The sequence below is a fragment of the Pelmatolapia mariae genome, linkage group LG10_11 (assembly GCF_036321145.2).
Source record: "Pelmatolapia mariae isolate MD_Pm_ZW linkage group LG10_11, Pm_UMD_F_2, whole genome shotgun sequence".
In the NCBI taxonomy this organism is placed as follows: domain Eukaryota; kingdom Metazoa; phylum Chordata; class Actinopteri; order Cichliformes; family Cichlidae; genus Pelmatolapia; species Pelmatolapia mariae.
In genome coordinates this window covers 67,404,447-67,425,259 of record NC_086236.1, presented here as the reverse complement: position 1 = coordinate 67,425,259, position 20,813 = coordinate 67,404,447, and the positions used below count along the sequence as shown (strand labels likewise).

General features: G+C 38.3%; 2 protein-coding genes across 3 annotated transcripts in view; both read right to left on the bottom strand.

Annotated features, from left to right (window-relative positions):
- Positions 1-827: 827 nt before the first annotated feature.
- Positions 828-20,813, bottom strand: part of LOC134637382 (cathepsin S-like) — a 31,848-nt gene continuing 11,862 nt past the window's right edge. The window contains exons 1-8 of one of the 2 annotated variants that reach the window (XM_063487795.1): positions 13,609-13,688; positions 9,172-9,287; positions 8,923-9,045; positions 6,415-6,567; positions 5,267-5,491; positions 3,582-3,747; positions 3,299-3,401; positions 828-1,503 (exon numbers count right to left, since the gene is read on the bottom strand). In XM_063487795.1, the coding sequence (XP_063343865.1) occupies positions 1,404-1,503; positions 3,299-3,401; positions 3,582-3,747; positions 5,267-5,491; positions 6,415-6,567; positions 8,923-9,045; positions 9,172-9,287; positions 13,609-13,627 (1,005 nt within the window). In that variant the 5' untranslated portion in view covers positions 13,628-13,688 and the 3' untranslated portion in view covers positions 828-1,403. Of the gene's footprint in view, positions 1,504-3,298; positions 3,402-3,581; positions 3,748-5,266; positions 5,492-6,414; positions 6,568-8,922; positions 9,046-9,171; positions 9,288-13,608; positions 13,689-20,813 lie in introns of those variants that run through there. The other variant, XM_063487796.1, reaches the window with a different exon arrangement.
- On the bottom strand, positions 17,427-20,243 carry LOC135933650 (cathepsin K-like). The gene is given in 5 exon segments (XM_065471776.1): positions 17,427-17,526; positions 17,713-17,821; positions 18,170-18,335; positions 19,445-19,663; positions 20,232-20,243. Coding segments are annotated over 5 exon segments (606 nt in total).

Below are 20,813 nucleotides of genomic sequence, written 5' to 3'. Positions count from 1 at the left end.
AGTCTGTTGACTTTATCCTGACCTTGTTCAAGGTGTTATAGCAGGAAAGATATGTGGGTTTTAAAGGCCAACACCAATAGCTGCTCTGAAATCTGATTTATTTTTTATTTTGTACAAAAACAAGAAAACACCCTTACGAAACCAAGGCTTCCTTTTAAACTTCCTTTTTGTTTAACAAAAATGCTGTATAACATGCACAATTCAGTTCTTGACCAGTTAAAACCCTCACCATCCCCGGCATGTTCACATAAATACATATCCCCCTTTTGTCAGGTCTGTGATGGCAGACTGTGTGGAGAGTGGAGAGAGTGTGGACCCAAATGCAGACTAATGAGACAGTACTGGACTGCAGTCAAAAATAAAAGTGAGCTTTTTATTTTTGACTGCACAAAATACAACCAAAGCAAAAGGGAGACTAAGACTAAATCAACAAAAACTAAACTGTGAAAAACAACTAAACACAAGGTACCTGGAACAAGAAAACCTGAGACTTGAAACATGACGGATGATGAACATGACAAGGATCTGACGAGGGACAAAGGGAAACTCACACAATAAAGATACACAAAGGCAAACGAGAGGGAACGAAACAGAACTAACTAAAAGTAATTAAGAACCAGGAATTTAAATGATTAAACCAGGAAACTAAGTAATACCAGAAAAGGACTAAGAAACATAAATCACTACCATTGTAAGAAAACAAGGCCAAAAGTCCAAAGACATAAACACTGAGTAACAGACCCAGCACCATGACACCCTTAAATTTAAATATTATAATTCCGTATTCATTATTTTGTGAATAAGGAACCAGATTTTAGGAAAACTTTTTATTTTTACATTGAGTCTGATTACATAATATAAGTGTCAACAACAAAGCAGCAGTACATGTTGTGTTGTGAATTTAATCTTAATTTCACTCATGTCATAAAATATACAGTAGTCCAGCGCTAAACATCCAGTAAATTCACAACTTTTTACCACAGATATAGAAAGATTTTTAATTAAACCTTGTAACCTTGAACAGATGTCTATACTTCTGGTAACCCCCTGATTTAGTAGTTAATGCTAACCAAAGTAAACATTGGGGGATAAATACTTTTCTTTAACTTGAGAAAAATCAAATCTTTTAAAGCAATTGCTGAACCTTACCTTTCAAGTAGTTTGAACTTTTTGTTCTTATACAAGCACTCACACACAGAGATACACACATTAGCATTTCGACAATGTCACACGTCAAAGAAAATCAGTGATGATGATTCCTCCTCAAGATATAATTTTTCAAGAGAAGCACCAAAAAGTATTAGTTTGAAGCTGTAGTTTTTGAAGACTTAATAAAAAAAGTCATAAATGATATATTCATTTATATTCATTTTGCAAGAGATTCATTTCAGTTCCCTCTGCAGTTACATGACGGGGTAGCAGGCATCCAGAGCAATGCCACACTGATCATTCTGGTTGCGTGCCATCCGGATGTATCCCTGATCTCCGAAGGAAGTTCCCCAGCTGGAGAGTACAAAATAAATAAATAAAATCTTCTGAGATAATGAATTATCAGCTAAATGTAATTAAATATTTTCAAAATTCACATTTTGTTATTGATGTATTAAGTCATTCTTATCTTGTTTTTTTATGTTTTTATTAAAAAAGAAAACAAAAGAAGATAAAACCCGGTCCTGTGGATGATTAAATGCTTGTTCATATGAATTCTAAAAATGAACTTACTTTAGCAGCTGGTACATTTGTTTTTTCATCTTTGAATAAACATGAACAAAACTGTCTTTCTTCCTACTTTTACATCTAACTCAGTATATTTTATATTTAAGTATTAACAAAGGACAGGGATGTCATATGAATGGATGTGTCCATTAGTCGAACCTCAGATACAGAAGGAAAAATGCATTTTTTTGTCCTGGTCGTGGAACACTTGACCAGCTCTTGGTCTGCAAAGCCAGCAATAAGTTGGACTTGTTCCTGGTGGGTGATGGGCTTCGCCAGGGCAGCCCTTAGTAACCTAAGGGCTAGGTACACCTAGGAATTCTGTCCATAAAAATTATGAACAGAATTCCTAGGCGTACCCAAGTAGCGGAGGGATTTCACTTGGGTGGTCTCAGAATGTCATCTCTGCTTTTCGCAGATGATGTGGTTCTGTTGGCTTCATCGGGTGATGGCCTCCGGCTCACACTGGAACAGTTCGCAGCTGAGTGTGAAGCTTTGGGAATGAGAATCAGCACCTCCAAATCTGAGGCAATGGTCCTCAGCCGGGAAAAGGACTGACTGCCCACTCCGGGTCAGGGACGAGTTCTTGCCCCAAATGGAGGAGTTCAAGTATCTCGGAGTCTTGTTCATGACTGATGGGAAAAGGGAGTGGGAGATCGACAGATGGATTGGTGCTGCGGCTGAGTGATGCAGACGCTGTATCGGTCTGTTGCGGTAAAGAGAGAGCTGAGTCTAAAAGCAAAGCTCTCAATTTGCCGGTCAGTCTACGTCCCTATCCACACCTATGGTCACTAGATGTGGGCAGTGACCGAAAGAATGAGATACAAGAGGCAGAAATGGGCTTCCTCTGAAGGGTGGCTAGCCTCCCTCTTATAGGGTGAGAAGTTCAGCCATCCGGGAGGGGCTCAGAGTAGAGCTGCTGCTCCTCCACAACAAAAGGAGCCAGTTGAGGTGGTTCGGGCATCTGACAAGGACGCTACCTGGGTGCCCCCCTGGGTGAGGTGTTCGGGGCATGTCCCACTGGGAGGAGGCCCTGGGGCAGACCCAGGGCCCTGTGGAGAGATACTATCTCTCGGCTGGCCTGGGAATACCTTGGTATTCCCGGGACAAGCTTCTCCGCTTAGGCTCCTGCCCCCATGACCCGCGAAAGAAGAAGAGGGATGGTTGTCCAAACATTTGACAGCTATACTATTTTGAAATTGATTTTTTCATGCATTACATAATTATAAAATGTAATTAAACTTAACTTTAATTTAGTTTAATAACTTTGTCCAATTGCCACACAGTTGACGAAAAATTACATTTTTTAAAAGGATTTTTTTCGATCACTTTAAGATTACCACTAGTCCTGTCAGCAAAAACTGAACGCCTGAACGAATGTAACAATCAGTTTTTGCGTGTTGATGATATGTACTTTTTTAAAAAGCCCTGACTTCTCTCTTTCACTTCTTATTTGTCTTCTAGAGTCCTCCAGAATGCACCACATCAGTGAACAGATGGTGGAAGACAATAGAGGCCCTGTCCATGAAATCACTTTGTATATAAAAGACAGATTCAAGAGAAATCAGTGAAAATGTCTCACCTGTTCTTTACGAGCCAGTAGTCTTGTCCATTCAGAGTGCCGTATCCCACAGCTAACACAGCGTGATTCACATCCTGAGTGCATGATGGGTCATTATACACTCCTGAAATTATAAGAAGAAATTATCAATCTCATTAAAGTTTTCTAAGCAGCCATAAATAATAATTTCCAGGAAAACTGAACTCAAATTTGTCTTCTAAAAAACGAAAAAAAACTCCTTCATCCTCCAAACATTTTAAAACAGTTTTTCCATATACTTTGCATCCGATGAAGTGTATCTTACCACTCCTATATAAAATAAACTTGGGCCGCCTAGCATCAATTGCCACTGAAATGGGTCCAATGGTGGCAAGACCCTGCTTCAGAGCATCCTCATCTCCTTCAGGCAGACACTGGTAACTGGAGCAGTTGGCAGCACGGGTTGCTGGGTTGTAGTGGCACTGATCATCCTGAAGTTAAAGAAAAAAATGTTAAAGGATCTGATGCAGTCAGGAAAGAACTTCATACACATTAAAAAAATCTAAAAATATTCTTGTTTTACAACATACAGGGCAGGCCTTAGGCAGAATTGGAGAATTGGTAGGGGCACCAGCAAACTGAAAATATAAATTTCACTCCCATTCATTAACTAGGTTTTTGAACTCAGTTGAGTGGCCCATGGGGATGTGACCTTTGACACATAAATGATAGTTTGGCAAAGCTGTGATTATATGTGTGATTTTTTGATTATACACACCACTTTGTTAAAATCACTCCTTTAGTTTTGTAGGCTCTCCGTTGATTGGACTGCATCTCACTTCTCAAAGGAGAAAGTCAGTGGTGTCATAATTTGCACTTCAGGACAAAAATAAACCTAAAGACTGTTGCAAACTACATAGATATTGTCATAATTTCCATGCTTCATATTTTTGGTCAGGATACTCACTGAGTATTTTACATTACAAAGTTCTTGTTTTGTTTTTGTTTTTTTAAATTTTCTTTTGGTTAAATTAAAAACATTGCCACCCCCGCGAGGCTGGAACAGTCTGTTGAAACGTCTCAGAACTGGCCTCCTCCTCCACACAAACAACAGCGAACTACATAAAGCCTGGAGGACAAACATGTTGTCCGCTCCGATTAATTTATTGTTGCTCCAAAGAGACGTTAACAGCTGACCATAGACAAGTGTGAGTGTTGCTGTCTACAGCCTGAAGCATCGGACTCAACTTCTTGCTGGTGTTTATACACCCACCTAGGTGTCTCATACAGGATTTTGTAAAGCTTGTGTTAGAGTCCTGTGTTTAAATTTTTGTAAAAGTTTTGTAAAAGTTGGCTTGTTGGGAACAGTGACAACAAAACAGAATATACTGATTTCAAATTATTTAAGATCTGTTATTAATTGAATATAATATAAAGATGGTATAAACTAGGATTATATTAGGATTTTATTAAAAACATAACATTTCTTAATTAAAAGTTACAAATTGTTTTTATTTCTACACACACATTTTAAACTAAGACATGTTTTTCTTTATATAATCATAATATAATCCTATTTTATGTTTATCTTTATGAGCAAAAAATAACTACTGTGTACTCTATTTTTGTTGTAAATAATGAATTTCGATATTTGGCCTTATGTTAACGAAGAAGGAGGTACACTTTATTAATCCCATTGGAAATTAGTCCACTGCATTTAATCATTCACTCAGTGAAGCAGCCACCAATCCAGTGTCCGGGGAGCAGTGTGTAGAGATGCTGAGGAAGGTACCTTTCTCACGGGTACTTGCTTCTCATATGTTTAATATTTGTACCTTCCCTACTAACCTGGAGATGATTAATGAAAGGAGGGTGACAGGGATTGTGATGAATTACTATTTTAACTGAGATTTTGTTTTTGCCTTGGAATTATCACTTAGATAAGTGCTGAATATTCTTTTAGCACAGAAGTGTGCACATAAGGTCACACATGCATGTATGTTTACTTACACGTCCTATATATGGGTATGAAGCATCAGAGTCAATTCCATGGTTGTCGATGACATATTGGAAAGCTCGGCGTATGTAGCCTCCGTTGCAGCCTTCGTTACCATATTTGCGAGAACAATCCACCAGGTTTTGGGGACTGAGATCCACCAGCTTTCCTGTTGTCTTGGCTAACTGACCTTCCAGGGCCCCTGCTGCACTGAAGGCCCAGCAAGCTCCACAAGCACCCTGAACAAAAAAAAAACAACAAACTACTAATGTCATGCTCATATTCTTAAATCTTCCTCTAAATGTCCACTTTAAGAGCACAGAAGCACTTTTTATAACTCCAATTCCAAAAATATTGGACCGCTGTGTAAAATGTAATTACAAACAGAATGCAATGATTTTCAAATCCAATATTTCATTTACAGTAGAACATAAAAACTATTTCATACTATTTCATGTCAGATATTAGCGCATTCTGCATTTCATGGTAGCGAACGTTGTCTCAAAAAATTTAGGCCACCGACAACCAAAGGCTGGGAAGGCTACAAAGAAACAGCTGGAAGAACACTTTGCAAATAATAAGGTTACTGGCAACAGGTCAGTGACATCATTGGGCATTAAAAACATCTTAGAGAGGCAGAGTTTGTCAGAAGTAAAAACTGTCAGGGGTTCACCAATTTTCAAAAACTGTTTATATGAACTGTGAAATTTTTTTTAGAAGAATGTTCCTCAACATAAAATTGTAAAGACTTTGAACATCTCAATATCCTGTTATCTAACATACATGATTTATTTTATAATCTTATCAAATCATATAAAACAAATTCAAAAATATAAATATGCACTGATTTAAAACAGTGATGACTGCAATGTTCTAGTGTGAATACAGTACAGGTTTATGAGATTTGCAAATCACTGCGTTCTGTTTTTTTTTTCTTTCAACAGTGTTACACCTTTTTTGGGGTGTGAAACTATGACACAACATAAAAAAATAACAAACAAAAAAACCCCAGAGAACTTTCAGGGTTTAGTAAACGAGAGGGAGTGATCTTCTTCGTAGTAGTAAAAGTGGATGTGGTGAAATTCTTCTCGCGCAAACATTGAACTGATTCTTCTCAGCAGCACTAATACACAAACCCTGATTTAAATGAACTCTTTTTTACCTGCATCTTGACACTGGTGACATAACCCTTCTCTCTCCAGTCCACAGTGTCTGGTATGCCAGAACCTGATGCTCCTGCAAAGGGAGATGGCGCCCTCTGGATGCCAGTGGGAGGTTTGAGAGTGGCAAAAAACTGCAGGATCTCTTCTTCTGTCTAGGAGGAAGAACACAAATTATGGAATGAGACACAAATATCTGTTACAATCAGCTTTTCTGTCTGAATACAGAAATTCCAGTTCTTTTAATGGATGTAGGATTATTTTGACAGTTTTTTGATGTTGCTTTCAATTAAATAATAAAAAGCACTTGAGATTTTTAATTCATGAAAATGCTATATTATTATTCAAGTTTTTGTTGATTTTTGCTACAATCATTTTATATGTTCCCAAAGACTGGGAACATTTTAAAATATTTGTTTTCCTCAAACTAATCATAAGTATTAATTATTTGTTGATTGTGGATAACCTCTCCAGGACAATAAGAGCCTTTTTAATATTGACGGAATGGAGAGAGCAGTCAAAAAAGAGAAGAGTTTCAGCTTGCTGTTCCTGCTGTTGCACGAGATCATATGTAAACAAATAACTACCATTTCAGATTTTCATGAGCACATATTAAAAAAAATGCCCTAATAACACTCTTGACAGTATGCAAAGTAAAACCAATGTGTTAAAAAAGGTAAACATGTTTCACTGTCCACTTTATATACAGTAATCTGTGTCTGTCCTTTTCAATTTGTTTCTTTTGGTATAGATGAAGTCAATAAATAAACAGAAGGGACTCAGTTCTGTCTGAATGCTCAAAAACATTCTCCAACATAGACTAAGGTGAAGCAGGTCACTGACCAGACAACGGTTGAGATTCCAGTATGCAGTCTGAGTGCTTTGGTTATTCATTAAGTTAGCTCAGGAATATACTGTAGGGTCTTGACTGGAGAATAAATCCTAGTCAGCCTGATGATTATTTGAGCTAAGAGGAGAAATCATCTCATTACTCCAGTCAAGTCTCAAAGGCCAGAACCAAAACTGCAACTAATCAGGAAAGAAAAGTTAGAAGAGCCAAAGGGTTAAAGGTAAAGCTTGGTGCTTTACTAGTTAATGTTGCTAATTTATATTCTGCAAAAAGTTAAAGCAAAGGTACCATAATTTATTTTTTGAATATTTGATAGTTTTTTTTAAACTCAGTTTAAGTGTTACCACAGCATATTGAAATGTTATGAATGCTAACTGAATAAATGAAAACACCTGAGATAAAATTAGCAATGTGAAACTATACATTTGTGCCCCAACATATGTTTAATATTAGCCTGCTTGACTTGTATTTGTTTTTGTTAGAGGTATCTAACCTCCATCAATTGATAAAGCACTCAAAAGACACTAAATACAAAATATGAAGACACTGAAACATGAAAACTGACACGGAACATAAAGACAGAGAAAGGGGAACACAGAAAACAAAAAATAGGGAAGCCAGAAACATGAAGTCCCATAACAAAAAAACAACTGTCTCACTCCAAGCACTAACATGACGTGTCAACAGGAAGACCAAACATGTCACAAGACAACAAAAAGGCCATGGTGGCTGTCTTTTTGATTTAAGCTTGATTTTTCACCTCAAGAATATATCGGCGTGTTGGTGTTGTTCCCACATCATCATGAAAATGTTGTTCCAGGTTCAACATTGCAAGTGACCAATCACATTCTTGTGACGTTATTCTTTTGCGCGCCAAGCCATTCGTGCATTTATGAAATTCCAATGTTGCAAGGACAATATCAATTCTGCTTACCGTTTATTAAAGGGTTAGGGTCAGGGTCAGTTGATCGGTGGACAGAGGTGGTTTCTCGCAGCTTAAGTACAGTTTTTTGTTTTACGGCGGTTTTTCCCGAAGTCGCAAAAGTATGACGTTACAACATTCTGATTGGTCACTTGCAATGTTGATCCTGGAACAACATTTAGTATGATGATCTGGGAACAACACCAACACGACGATATCAGATCGTGCAGAATAATTTTCCAGAGCCCCATCTCACCAGACTTTATCTTTTCCAATTTGTGGGTCATCAATCAATCTAAATATCTAGCTTCTCATTCATTGGTTTAAACATGAGAAACAGCAAAGGGGATGATAGGATACTTCTACAGAAGCTGAAAATGCAAGCTGTGGAAGTGTACATGTACAAGCAGGAAGTGAAACAAAGGTATTTTGTGGGTTAGGTGGAAACTGATAATATGACTGTGGCATGAGGTTTCTAGCCAGCATCACTGTGGAGGTTTAATGTGGAAAATGATGGTCAAGTGTTTTGACGTAACTCTATGGGGCCTTAACACAAAGACTTTTGAGACAATTGTAGCCTCAGTTTTCTGCCAGTAATCTGTCATCTATTCATAGCTACTCTTCAAGACAGATCAGCTTTAATTCTGTTAACCTTTTCAACATCATTAATACAATCACCATTAATGAATAAAAATTATCATAAATCAAAAACATTAATGAAGCAAGAGAATGTCTCACCAGGTCTCCCATGTGATTCATGCCCAGTTCATAGGTGTGAAGTCCCATTGAGGCCTCCAGGTTGTGCACGGTAATCATCTTCAGGTTATTCTCCCACAGTTCCCGGCGGTGAGCATCCTCCACCTCACATAAAGAAAGAGCAGATGAGGGGAAAATGCTGTATAAGTTAATTATAAGCATTTTGCAGCGTTTGTACAAATATAACACTTTCTAAAAAAATATTTATTACTACTACTTTTTGTCACATACATCATTTTTGTAGCTCTTCCCATGTGTCTTCTTCCACAGCTCCCAGTGGGCATCCAGTGTGGATTCAAACATGGCTGCTGCCCCAGCACACAGGGAGGTGAGCAGCAACAGCAGGCCTGCAAACACACACATAGAGACAATGACACTTGAAGACAGGATGTCACCTGACCTTTGATGAGACTGATGCTCACTAACACACTGAGAAAACAACCTGCCTGGCAGAAAGTTCAAGTTTCCAGTCAGAAACAGACCTTAGTTTCATAAAAACCACACACAGAGACTCTGGCACGACACAGGCCAAAATATTTTCAATGCTGTTTTACATACTGACAAAAAGAGAACAACAAAAAGATGGAGACAGGCGTTTAGTAATTCTAAAGGGTCAAAAGAGGCCACAATTATTTTTCTAGATACATCCATGGTTATTTTTCCCAAATGAAAAGGCATTTTTTTCCACAATTTTACTTTACGTCACTTGTTATCAGATTGCTGGCAATAAATCTAAACCAAACTGATCTAGGTCACCTCTGCTTCTCAGAAACAGGGCATAAACATATCAGCATGTACTAAAATCAACAAAAAGGTCTCAAAATACCAAAGGGGAGAGTGTTTGGAAAGTTTTCTTACAATGACTAAGATCAGATATACAAAACTGTAGACATTGAAGTGATTCCACTGAAAACTGTTGTTTGAACTCAGAGTTTAAGCATGTTACCAGATTATAATCGGTGCTGATGTTGTCTCCAGGGGTTTTAAACCGAGGTGGCTCATTGGCCTCATCTACATAGCAACTAGTGTTGTGTCAGTCGCGAATGAAATTGCTCTTTGAGCCGGCTCTTTGAAGTGAACGACGCAAGGCGGCTTCTTATTGGGAGCCGTGGGTTTTTTTTTTCTTTCTCTCACCCTTTCTCTCACACTTTTTTTCCGCTTCACTCCGCATGTGAGCCTTGTGCTTGCGCTTGCGCTGGGCAGAGGGGGGAGGGGGGAGGGGCGGTAGTTAAACTCGCAGTAGCACAGGAACAGAGCGGGAGGAAGAGAGAGAGAAAGAGAGCTGGGACAACAACGTCACATCAGAAAGGTACAGTGATGGGAATAACGGCGTTACAAGTAACGACGTTACTTTTTTCAGTAACGAGTAATCTAACTAATTACTGTTCCTATCATTACAACGCCGTTACAGTTATTAAAAGGAAATGCGGTCAGTTACTATTTTTCAACAAACAGACGGTTGAAGCTGTGTTCAGCTTACCATCTTATATCAGTTGCACGGAAGTAGCTGTAAGTAATCTGGACGCTACAGCTTTAAGCAGCTGCGCGCTCCCCGAACGGTAATCACGATCACTGTCTAGCACAACACCTGGAGCTAAGGGGGCAAAACAATGGCATGAGTGCTGCTGTTTGACTGAGGAAGAATAAAGTAGTCGTGGTAAGCCAATCACATGACCACTTAAAGACAAAGCAACAAGGTGATTTAAATTGTGTTGATAGGCCACGTAAAACCAGAGTCATGATAAACTATATATACGCGGCGTTTTGTCCTCAATCGTTTAATCACGGGGCGATTGTGGTTCAAGAGTTGGGAGTTCGCCTTGTAATTGGAAGGTTGCCAGTTCGAGCCCCGGCTTGGACAGTCTCGGTCATTGTGTCCTTGGGCAAGACACTTCACCCGTTGCCTACTGGTGGTGGTCAGAGGGGCCGGTGGCGCCAGTGTCCGGCATCCTCGCCTCTGTCAGTGCGCCCCAGGGTGGCTGTGGCTACAACGTAGCTTGCCATCACCTGTGTGTGAATGTGTGTGTGAATGGGTGGATGACTGGATGTGTAAAGCGCTTTGGGGTCCGTAGGGACTAGTAAAGCGCTATACAAATACAGGCCATTTACCATCACGTTTACTGTCTAAGGACAGCGCTAGCAAGCACTCTCTTATGAGCAAAAAATAAAAAAACAAAACAAAAAACGGGCAGGAGTGACGCAGAGAGAGAGAGAGATTTGAGATGTGAGGGGTGTGTAGTTAATGTGTTGTCTTGTGTAGTGTTGTGGATAGTTTTGTGTTGTGTGTCAGAACAATGAGGCGACTGCTGTCTCCAGGTAGAAACAGGAGTGATACACCTGCTGCTGTCAGACCTGCAGGTATCAGGCTGTGATGTTCTCCTTCATAGTGGACAGAAATTATTTTTTGGAGTGGCACAAATAATTTGTGTGGCATCATATTGAATGCAGAACAGCTGATTTTTCTGTAAATAGTTTGAAATGGTTATTTAAAAAATCAAGGTAAAAGGTAAATGGATGCAAATAACTTTGTTGTTTGCAAAACTTGTGCATAGGATTTTAAAATTGGCAATTTATATTTGCATTTAAAGTTATGAAATATGATTCATTAAAGATGTTTGTGGTTGTTACAGTAAAAAATATAACTTTTTCTACTCTGATTTTATGTTTTTTGTCTGATTTTAGATCAATTATGTTAATACACATGAGGTTGTGCTGAAAAGGATGATACCAAACAAGGCAAAGTAAATAGTTTTTAAAGGTAAAATGTGGAGGGAAAATCAAAAGTAGTTATCCTGGACCCCAGAGGGTTAAACATTTTTTTAAAGTAACGCAATAGTTACTTTTCAAATATTTAATTACTTTTAGAATATTGTAACTCAATTACTAACTCAGTTACTTTTTTAAAGAAGTAACTAATAACTAAAATTAATTACTTTTTCAAAGTAACTTGCCCAACACTGGAAAGGTATAGTAATCATCCACAATTTTCAGTTGTGGATGATAAAGGATTCAGAAAGTTTATTCATGTAGACCTATATGACAGAGAATGTGGATCTTTTTGTTTTGCATATTTTAATCTATATTTAATTGTGTTGTGGTTTGTGGTGTTTTGTGTTGTTTCACTTTAAAGCTGAAAGTTTAAATAGTTAAAAGTTGAAATGTAAATAGTTGTTTTTTGTATTTATTTATTACATTTTATGTGGAGTGAATAAATAAAAGTATATTTACGGTGGCCCCTAGAGACAAAACACGTGCAAACTCAGAAGCACGTACAAACTCCAAAATACAACGGAAGTGCTCCAGGATGCTAGGGGCAGTATTGAGCTTTTGTTACCTAGTAGCTACACATGCCAAGAAGTACCAAGGACTGGATTTGGTGTGTGGTAGTAACAGGTAAATGAACAATTTTTTTTAAAATTATTTGAATATATATATGAGTGCTTGTGTATAAATACACAAACAATACACACATGCTTTCAATTGTGTAATTTAAGTGATCTGGGTAGCTCTGTTTTGGAAGTTCAGTTAACGCTAGAAATGTGTTTTGGGGTTTGTAAATGCTTCAGAGTTTTTATGTGCTTTTTGGAGTTTGTACAAGCTTTGTCTCTAGGGGCCACTGTATATATTTAAATGTAAACATATAAATAAAACCACGGTTTTTTACATTAGTAATTTCTTTTGTACATAATTTTATATTGTTGTTGATAATAAATTAATTAAAGCAACAAAACAACCTGAAGAGCCGGTTGGGAGCTGAAAGAGCCGGCTCTTTTTAGTGAGCGAAAGATCCGGAATTCTCATCACTAATAGCAAAAGTCACTTTTAAAAAACCAACTTTTTGCACAGACCACTGTGTCTTTAGTGTCTCTGTGTTAAGAGAAGTCCCAAGTATCACTTCCACATATTTAAGGCTGTGAAAAATTTTCAAAATGACTCCACAGTCACAAGACCTGAAGTGAAACTTATGAACAAGCAAAAAGTATGAAGCTCCACCTTTAACACCTGGTACAGTTCTCAACTGGGAAGAGGACCCTCTTCAAACAATACACACAAGACCCTCAGTGTATAACCTAAATGTGATATGATGTATATAATATTTTTTAACCAGAATGTATAACTCACCAGGCTTCTCATACTAATGTATGCGATTTAAAGCAATTTAAGTAAGCCATCTACTCCGTTTGTACTTGGACTTTTACCCAAAAGCACTTTGACTGGCTCTTTTTTCCGCTTCGTTTTGTTGTCAGTTTCATAAATACAAATACAAAAACGAAGAATTCCGGTTTTATATTACTTTTAAATTGTTTTACTAAACAAATGCTACAGCGTAGTTGTACAACACAGCCTTCATTTCTATGGTGTAATTACATAAGGATATACTAAAAATACACCGAATGTGTTTGGATATTTTCTTTTTCTACAATTATTTAACATTATAGACACACTTTACTTCACTGCGATGACATTATAACAAGGTTACAATATATTTCTATCGTTGAACACACCTGCAGCCTGAACAAAAAAAAGTCTTTGAAAACTACAAAAACGAAAGTAAAAGTAAACTGAAACATCAAGCGTTTTATGGGGCGATGTCCCCCTTTTTGTTTTACCAGCCATTAATATTTCTACGAAAGCTATTAAAGTATTACTGGAAAGTGTTTCGCTTGCCTTGATTAATCGGACTCATCTTTGCTGCGCGGAAACCCAGTCTGACTGCGTTTCCTTGTTGCTATTATTTAAGAACAAAGTGTCACATGTTCTCTCGCAGTTCTTCCTCTTTCGAAAGTAAAAGCTACGCCGTTTTCCTCACAGTGCAGGGGAGGAATAGTTGAACGCATAAAACATAAAATAGAAGGTAAACAAAAAACACAACAAAAACACAGACGTTTTCCCAAAAATTGAACCACAGAATTGCACATTTTCGGAAAGTATGACAAGTACACACACTCAACATTTTAATGCACATTAAAAGTGTCTTACTTCCCACATTTAGCCTTTTCATTACACCCTATGAGCAATCAAGTTTTTTAGTTTTAATTTATTAATTTATTTATCTTTAGTGCAGTGTAGTTGGGTTAATTTCCAGATTAGGGTTTCCTCGTTATTATTTTATGTTTTAGTTTAGCTTCTTATTAGATTAAGAGTTATGTTTCTGTTTTATATTAGTATGGCAGAGGCAAGATTAAAGTTCAGAATAAACACAACAGAAGCACACCGCTTTGTCAAAGAAGGTATCTCACAGTCATGTTTCATATGCCACAATTCCTTTCTTGAAATTACAAATTCGACCAAGCTGACAAAGATATTTCCAACAATATTTCCTTTGAGTTTTCATTTCATCTCAGTGAGTTTTGTACAGAATGGCATAAAATCATAATTTTAGCTGTAGCTACCCATATTAACCTTGCTATGAGACTATCATGTGTGCAAATGACAGTTTTCTCTGAGGGTTAGAAATAAGGAAATGGAAAACTTGGAGAATGGAAAATTATGGCAATACACTCATTAAAATTTTGTATTTAATTCACTGAAACTCATCAGAAAGGTCAGGAAGGTCATTAAAAATCTTGGAAGTTCATTCTGCAGTTTCAGGAATAAGTGGTTCTGGACAGAAGTGAAGGTTAAAATAAATATTTGACCTGTCAGCTCTAAATGAAAGATCATGAGGTCAGTACGTTTTCAGGCAGTCTGCTGTTGGATGAACACAGAAACCTGAAAGAGGAACAAACCAAATCATGCATTTCAGTCATGAACATATAAGTTCAAGCAATGGATTTCACAACACTACATGCTTTTATAGAGTAATTCAGGACAACATACATAATAATCATTAATGCAAACTCCTTGTGGTGCCAACTATGGCCGAAAAAATACAAACGTCACTCATTTTCCTACATGAATATAGTCATGGGGGTTAGAGTGGCATGAGCCGAGGATGGATGAATAGCAGTTTCATCATATAAGTCATCTCCAGCTAGTTAGCCAATCTGTATGGTCCGTCCTCCGGATCCACCAATTACAGAGAAGCACCTGCACACTGAGATTTGTATTTTAGACAAAGTTACGACAGCAGTCGTAACACAGTTAAAACAGCATGGGGCCACAGTGGAGTACCAGTGGAAAAGGAAACTGAGGCTACAGTTCACACAACATCACTACAAATGGATCATAGAAAATTGGAAAAATATTGTTCGAATGTGATGGGTCTCAGTTTCTGCTGCCTCATTCAGATGGTCGGGTCAGAATTTGACTTAAACAACATGAAAAAAATTGATTCAATCTGCCTTCTATCAACGGTTCAGCCTAGTGGTCTTACAGTGGTGTGGGAGATGTTTCCACTTTGTACTGTTGAGCAAGTGCCACAGCCTTTTAAGTTCTAAAAGCAAAATGGGATCCAACCAATTACTAAGTGTACCCAGTAAGGTGTACAGTGAATGTATGAACTGTAACTGTAACTATTTGTGTTACTGTGTTTCTTTCACGCAGGCACTAAGAAACCAAATGAAGCCCTGGCTTCCATTACAACAGTGTTTAAAACTGACATGATTTAATTCAATTCAATTTTATATATATAGTGCCAAATCACAACAACAGTCGCCTTAAGGTGCTTTATATTGTAAGGTAGACCCTACAATAATACATACAGAGAAAACCCAACAATTATATGACTCCCTATGAGCAAACACTTTGGTGACAATGGGAAGGAAAAAACTCCCTTTTAACAGGAAGAAACCTCCTGCAGAACCAGGCTCGGGGAGGGGCAGCCATCTGCTGCGACCATTGGGGCGAGAGAAGGAAACGACATGATTTCAGTGTAAGCTGCCAGTATTTTCTGACCTGTTTAGACAATCTGGAAATGTAACACACAGGGTTTGAGTGTATCATATGATTATAGTTTATGGTGTTTTGGTGTGTCATTAAGTTATTGTACAGTTAAAACCTTTCATCTGACTTACTTTAGTGCCCACATGGTGTAGACCCATTAAGTATTTTGAGTGCATATCCTGATCTTTACATTACTTATTTCCATATTTGTTTGTATTTCTAGTGGACTCTAGTGGAATTGATAGTGGACTTCAGGGAGACCAGGAAACACTTGACCCCTGTTTCAATCCAGGGGGTCAGTGTTGACATTGTGGAGGACTATAAATACCTTGGAGTACACATTGACAATAAACTGGACTGGGCTAAAAACACCACAGCACTTTACAGAAAGGGCCAGAGTCGTCTCTATTTTTTGAGGCGACTGAGGTCCTTCAACATCTGCCAGAAAATGCTGAGGATTTTCTATGAGTCTGTTGTGGCCAGTGCAATCCTCTGTGCTGTTGCATGCTGGGGGAGCAGGCTGAGGGTCGCGGATACAAACAGACTCGATAAACTGATTCGTAAGGCCAGTAATGTTGTGGAGATGGAGCTGGACTCCATCAAGGTGGTGTCGGAGAGGCGGATGTTGTCCAAGATAAAGACAATGTTGAAAGACTGAGATCACCGAAAAGCACCACTGAACGACACAGGAAATCATTCCTGCCTATGGCCATCTCCCTGTACAACTCATCCACTTAACACACTGTTTACTGCAACAGCTACACCCTTCTTGCACATTTTCTTTTTCAGCTATTTAATGAGTCACTTTTATGTATATATATGCCTGTATATATTGTGCTATTCTTAGTTAGTGTATTGTCTGTCTTTGTTAATGTTTGTTTATAATGGAGCACTGTAACGAAAAATAATTTCCCCAAGGGATCAATAAAGTATTCTGATTCTAAATCTGATTTTTCTGTGTTGACATAAAATAATTCAAATGAGCCATTCAAATTCAAAATGAACCCTTTATTCAATTTCATAGAAAACATCTGTTTACAATGTAATCATTGGAAAAGTGCTGAACAGAACGACAAGTCCTTGTGATCACAAGAGAAAATAGTTTTATAGATTTATAGGAACTCACACTACCAGCAGGAAAGGAGTAGCTCCCATTGCACAGCAATGTTTCCTGTCCTTTTTCCACACAGAAAGCAAGTAAAAGTAGGGACTGAAACTATCACTGACTACCAGTCAAATACTGTAAAACGAAAAAGTATGTTGTGCCATGTAGATATGTAGATTTAACTTGCGACTTCAGCATAAAACAAGCCTGTGCTTTGGATTAGGCTTATTCAACCAACGGCATGCCCTGAAATTACAAAAAATGGTATATTTTTCTTTATTAACCAGAGCACAGCAGAGGTCTGCAGGCATGAGATAACTACAGGATTTAAAAGTGTTTTTTGGAATCTAAGACTCAAAAACATTTAATGCCTGTTTTCATTGAACCTGTTCGGTAACTCCAAATTCCATTTCCTGTTAGAAAAGACTGTGTAAACAAACATATTGTACTGTAGTGGTTGCAAATGTGTTGAAATGAACATTTACTCTGAACATTTCCAAGTGTATATTTGTCTTATAGTAGTCTAAGCAAAGCCCGTTCATTTTCCGTAATCTGTTCACAGGATGGGGTAGCTAGCGAGGTTGGTGATGCCGCAGAGGTTGCCATGGTTACATGCCATCAGGATGTATCCCTTGTTGCCCCATTCCTCACCCCAGCTGTGAAGAAAAGACAAAAGATGGAGTCGGAGATGGAACGACGGAGATGATGACATATTGCCAGGAGTCAAACAGCATTTCAGCTTATCATTTTGACAGATGACATTAAAACAACAACCAACCAACACTTAATTTTAGTTGACATTTGAGCCACCTGATGCCATTCAGACAAGTGACATGTCCCACCTGTTCTTGACAATCCAGTACTTCTTCCCCTTGGTGTTCACTCCATAGCCTACTGCCAGTACGGCATGATTGACGTCATCTTTGTTACAGTTGGGATCTTAGTAAACACCTGGGTTCACGACAAAGAAACAAAGATTGAGCTGCATTACTGAACAGTGCATAAACTATGTACCTCGCACAATTTTTAATGTTGAATATAACCAGAAAGCTGTTGATGTGTTAGGTTTAACAGTTTTACTGGCTTTTTCACACCATTATAACCTAATTTTACTTTTATTTAAGGTTTATTGCTCAAAATGAAGGTTTGAACTCCATGTTTAGGTGATTTAATTTATATTTAATAAAGATATTCTGGCTAAACAGGCCCTTATAAATTCTAGGATTTTATTCCTTCCCTTATATGAAGTAGGTGCAGGTAACTATTTCATTTGACCAGACATATGAGAAGTTCACTGACCATGCTTGTAGAACTGGAAGCTGCTCTGTTGTGCATCGATGCCTACAGACACTGGACCAACTTTGTAGAGTGCAACAGCCAGCGCGCGCTCATTACCCACTGGGATCTCCTTGTAGCCTTTGCACTGGGCTGCCATGCCTGATGCATTGTAGCGGCAGGTCTGATCCTGCAGGCAAGACAAAGGAGGAGAAAATGCTAAAACCGATTGTTGCTGATTTTTAAAGTGGCAATTCTTGATATTTAAGATTTTCAGTTTCTACTGTGTGTCAGCAAACTGTAAACGTCATCGCTATGTTTGGGGAAAAGCAGACTAAAAAAAAAACAACTAATAAAAATGAAGAACTGCAACAATAAACCACAATAACTAAACTTAAACCTCAGATTTATCAGGCTGCTACTTTTCATGTCCTTACCTCACAGTGTAATCATATTCAGGTAGAATATCGAATTTTAATCCAATGGTTATTACTGATTAACCGACAATAAAAACAAATTAATAATCATAGTATAAATGAATAATCAAAATATTTGCTATGCAAGGTTTTGGTACCTTGTGACTCTTCTGTCACATGCTTATATCACATGATGTGTTTGGTGCACTTCCAACTAGCCAAACAATAGAGAGACGATAGATTTTTATCATTACCGAGCAGATGTACTTCCTTCTCATATTACCAAATGACTAAAGAGGAAACTATGCTCACGCTGTGGGAGAGTTTCCTCTTCATCATTTCTGCTGAATCACCTCCCTCTGGTAAGATGTTTGCAGCTACTTTACTGTCAAAATGGAATATTTTCGTCCTTGTTGCGTGTAGTTGGTGAAGCGTGTGAAGCGGACAAACGTGGCACCCTCACAGCCAAGTGAGAACCTCTTCACCGTTTTAGTTTCAATATGTGTCTGCAGCTAACAGCTGATTACTGGGTATTATTTATAACAACTAGGTTAAAAGACTTTTGCAAAGCTTCTTTGTAAGGGTGCCTTACCAGAACAAACTTCTAGCTTATCTTAAGTACTGGGAGGGGTGGGGCAATCACTCACTTAAAAAACAACAAACACCAACTACATTATACTCGTTTATTACTTGGAAAAAAAACCTGCCTGACTGCTTTAGACCAGCTTAGCTTTATGTGTTCAAGCACCCAGTGATATTAAAATATAAGTGCTTAGTTTATAGAGAATGTGGCACTCACTACATGAAATGAACTGAAGCGAAACGCTCGGATCAATAAGCTACTTCATGTTTAGTTGTGTGTTTGGCAGAGTGGGTTGCTCACCTGTCCAACATATGGGTAGGCCGCTTCAGAGTCAATGCCTCCATTTTCATTCACATACTGGAAGGCATTGGTCATGTAGCCTCCTCCATAGCCGTCGTTCTCTGTAACACAGTCCACCAGGTTCTGAGGACTGAGGTCAACGAGCTGCCCGGTCTGCTTGGCCAACTGTCCCTCAAGGGCCCCGGCAGAGCTAAAGGCCCAGCAGGAGCCACAGGAGCCCTGTCAGGGGTCAAAGAAAGACTGGTGAGTAAGAGGTTTAGTTTGATATGTACATACCACTGTGACTGGACTGTTGCTGACAACAGTAAGAGGAAACTAAGCCGACATGGAAGCTATAATCAACAGAAATGTAAGAAACCCAGACCAGACCAGAGTTGGTAGGAAACAGCAATAAATGTGAACATTGTAAAGAAATATATACCAAGCTGTTCTGATAGGCATTATTTGTTAAGCAAACCACTTGCAGAGAGAGTGCTTTTTTTTTTGTTGTTGTTTTTTTTTTTTTTAAAGGGAATCATTTAAACAAATTAAATCAACATCACAGTAAATGCTGTGTCTTCTCCTGTCTGTCCACTGGGAGGCAGACTGTGACCGCATTGACAAAGAAAGAAAGCCGTTTCTGTTTGCTGATCGAAATTCTGTAACTGCTGTGAATTTGGGCTGTAAATAGAATCGGCTGCTGGGCAGTTTGTGGTGTGCAGTAATGTTGAAACAGTGTTAATGACACACAGTGAGAAATGGTCTTTTTTACAGGTCTGGACTGACACATCCAGCGCTAATGAGTCACTGACACCGCCATCATGTTTGGCTTTCACCCAGGGAATAAGGACTTGCTGTAATATAGATGAATGTTTATGTTGAATTTAAATTAAAAGGTTATTCTTGTTAACATGTGTTGGGTGTAACTAATGCTTCTATGCCTGAATAGGAACAAATCCCTTTCCTGCATGTTATGAACAACCTTCCTGGAGGAGTGCATGATGTAATAACACTAGATTAATGCTTATAGCTCTGAAACACTTATGTGTCCACATACATTTGGCTGTAAATTCTGTCTAGAAATAGACGGACCCATTTCAATCTTATTCCCTATTCAGAAGAACAATTATTAGCTTAGTATTATCTTTTTTTGGCCTTCATTTTGAAATATCTGAGTCTTCACACCTCTGCTGCTCCACCTCACTCTGCTGCTTAGAGATGCCCCAATTAAAAACTTTGTAAATCTGAAATCACATCGGTGAATGTTGTGTGTGGCTTTGAGCTCTGCGATAACAGAAATTTGCCTGAAACGAAGAAAACATCAGAAACACAATTCAGTCATCATAAAAGGAGCTCAGGATGAAGCAGCAGAGCTGTTAGTATGCAGAGA